The sequence below is a fragment of the Mizuhopecten yessoensis genome, unplaced genomic scaffold, assembly GCF_002113885.1.
Source record: "Mizuhopecten yessoensis strain PY_sf001 unplaced genomic scaffold, ASM211388v2 scaffold10975, whole genome shotgun sequence".
Taxonomy (NCBI): domain Eukaryota; kingdom Metazoa; phylum Mollusca; class Bivalvia; order Pectinida; family Pectinidae; genus Mizuhopecten; species Mizuhopecten yessoensis.
This window is the reverse complement of record NW_018408815.1, coordinates 377401-380492: the sequence shown is the minus strand read 5'-3', so window position 1 is coordinate 380492 and position 3092 is coordinate 377401. Positions and strand designations below refer to the sequence as shown.

Below are 3092 nucleotides of genomic sequence, written 5' to 3'. Positions count from 1 at the left end.
GTTTTATATCTGATATACAAGTAAACTGTATACTGTAAATACCTCTAGGTACATTAGGTGGCGATGGCTTTTTCATATTTATGAACATTAGCTGACCTTGAAACTCCATATAGCATTGATTCGATCTGAGTTATTTCTGTGTTTAAAGTTGAAAATGTGATGAATTTTAAAATTTGAGGTTGTTAAATATGCTAGGTTTATTACCTAATTGAATTCGTATTCACCATATCGCAAAAATCAAGAAAATCACTAACACGGAAATTCCTCTTTATAAATTATCTCATATTATGTTTCAATAATCTGACAATAATTTTAGAAACAATCTGCACACAAACAATAAAACATAAGTGTTATTGAACGGTGGTCTTCTTTTTATTTGACACTTTGAACAAATACGTGAAAAATATTGTGATTTTGAGAATATATGTACATGTATATGAAATAAAAGTACATATTCAGCCATCTACAATAAACTCAAGAAGCTATCACAGTGCTATCTATGTTTTCCTGTGTATATATTTACATCTATAACATATGTTCCGGGTTTTCTTGATTTTAAGGGAAATAGCCATGTGCTCAATAAACCTGACCTCTCACACAACTTTCTGTGTGGTTCCACACAATTTGTTTTAAATACAGCCACTGTTATTGGGTCTTAGCACATTTTGTTTAGTATGTGAATATATAGATATAACTTGATAAAACTTAATAATTGGGTTAAATCTGGGCTAAATATGGCTCTGTGCTAAAGCCAGTATAGTTGGACTGACCCTAATACTCAGTTTTTTTATTAGGATTGTGTTCAATTTACTGAAATAATTTATCTGTATTTGTTTCAATAGTACTATTATGAGATGTGTACTAGCTTTTAGCACCTAAATCTTCATAGAACAGAAATATAATGTGCTGTCCTGCACAATTTTCACACACACACACGCTCTCCCCCTCCCTGTCCAACCACCTCTTCTCAGTCATTCTTAGGCCACTTCCCTCATTCAAATTGTATTTATTTCTATGTTTAAAAGAAAGTAATGATTAAACTCAAGTTTCTAAAAGGTTTCAAATTGAAACTTAAATAACATGTTTCAGCATACCCCCATGTGAAAAAAGTACACCACAGATTTTAGCACAAGTTACATATCACAGTATTCTCACATTTTAAAGCACAATTCAGCATTAAGCACCATTTTATTGTTCGGTAAAATAAATATGGTCATTCCAGCAGTATGATAGTTGTAAGCTGGCTTCTGCATGAAGTTGTGCTGTCATAGTTTCATATTCAGACCCTCCAGATTTGAACATGATTTTTGTTGAGTCTTATGTTTTTTGAATTTTTCATTTTGTCATAGGTTGAATGACTCTTCATAGGCTAGGAATAATATTTTGCATTTCTTAGTTAAATGTCAAACAAATTGCAATAAAAAATCACAGCAATGCATTTCAGTGAGATCCCCTAAATGTCTACCGAAAAGTCCAAAAAAAATCCAAGCAGTGGAAGTGTGTCTAACTTATATAAATCCAATATGGTCGCTATTTCGAGGATTTTCACCGAGATCGACTTGCATTTCTTATCATAGGTAGATGTTGCGGCACTTAAAAGCACAAAATGCACATCTGTATGAATGTACTATGTTTTTTATATCATATACAGATGCATATCTTGTATAATTGAGCATCGCAGTATTCATAAATCCAAAATGGTCCCCGATATATTAAGGATAGGATTTGTCATATTTTTCAACTTGTAGAGCTGCTGTGGCGCTTATAGAGTTTGAAACAGATTTGGGAGAAGCACAAAAACTGTATGATAGATTCTTGTCTGCCACAGAATTGGTAGATGAAACAAATTCTAAGGCAAATAAAGGAGTAAATAAAGGACACCATGACCACACGAACAGCAGTTATCTGTTTGCAGTTTATGGACATAATAGACATTTTGCGCAAGTTTATCAAAGCTGAGAGAACAGGAAGCTGGGAGCTTCATCTGCAGGCTATCCATGATATACTACCATATTTTGCCGCTTCTGGACACATCCTATATGCTAAATCTGCCTATGTCTACTTGTAAATGATGCGTGAATTAACACACACACACCCGGAAGTCTACAGAAGATTCCGAGAAGAGTATCACGTAGTTAGGAGAAGTGATCGCTACTGGACGCGACTGTCTACCGATCTCATCATAGAACAGGTGTTAATGAGAAGTTTAAAGACAAGTGGTTGCCTCACAAGGGGCAGTGGCATGTCCGAAATCCAACGTACTGTTTGGCTTCTGTCAATGTCAATAGGTGCAGAAGTAAACGACGCAATACAATATTTTACTAATGCTTACCTCTTCACATGTGAGCAACACAGGGATGCATCAAGTGCCAGACAGAGTAGGGATGTTAGCGACACGCTAGAAATTCTGAACTACCTCAGTCAACGTAATCCATTCAGTCCAGATAATACTCTGCACAGTATAGCAAATGGAATGACTGCAGATAAAACTGTAAATGTAGACCAATTCAAAAACGTCGGTAACAAGATACTGAACTACATAGCTGGAAAAAAAGTGGATGAACATTCATTCAAAAGAAGTGACCAAGCGGTGCCATTAGGTGCTGGAAAGATCGGCGATGAATCCCAGAGACTAGTCATGGTCATTAGAGAACGTGAAGATACTTTAGCATCAGTTTTCAGCTACGAGTTATGCAGTCACCTCCCTGCCCTCTTTGAATCCTCATGTCTCCCTCTAGAGGCCGACAAACCAGTCATAGAAGATGCACTTTGAAAGGTGTTTGAACATGAGCTGACACGAGAGCAGACACTACCCAGTGGTAATGTTCATTATGTTATGGATGGTGGTTCTCTACTTCACCGTTTTCCTTGACCTAGTGGGATCATTTTCAACAAAATGTACCAGCTATATGTCAATTATGTCAGCAGCAAATATGAAAGGCCAACAGTTGTTTTTGATGGCTATCAAAGCGGTCCTTCAATCAAGCACGCAACACATCTTAGACGATCAGCAGGTTGTCAAGGCCTGACTGTCAACTTTGCAGAGGACATGGTAATCAAATCCAAGAAAGACGAATTTCTTCCGAATGAAG

At 36.4% G+C, this 3092-nt stretch overlaps 1 protein-coding gene across 1 annotated transcript; it reads left to right on the top strand.

Annotated features, from left to right (window-relative positions):
- The first annotated feature begins 2071 nt into the window (after nucleotides 1–2071).
- On the top strand, nucleotides 2072–2773 carry LOC110464230. The gene has a single exon (XM_021519332.1). The coding sequence runs from the start codon at nucleotides 2072–2074 to the stop codon at nucleotides 2771–2773; it is 702 nt and encodes a 233-aa protein (XP_021375007.1).
- Nucleotides 2774–3092: the final 319 nt, after the last annotated feature.

Excerpts from the sequence above, each read along its gene's own strand:
- LOC110464230 (XM_021519332.1), top strand. The coding sequence starts at position 2,072 with ATGCGTGAATTAACACACACACACCCGGAAGTCTACAGAAGATTCCGA.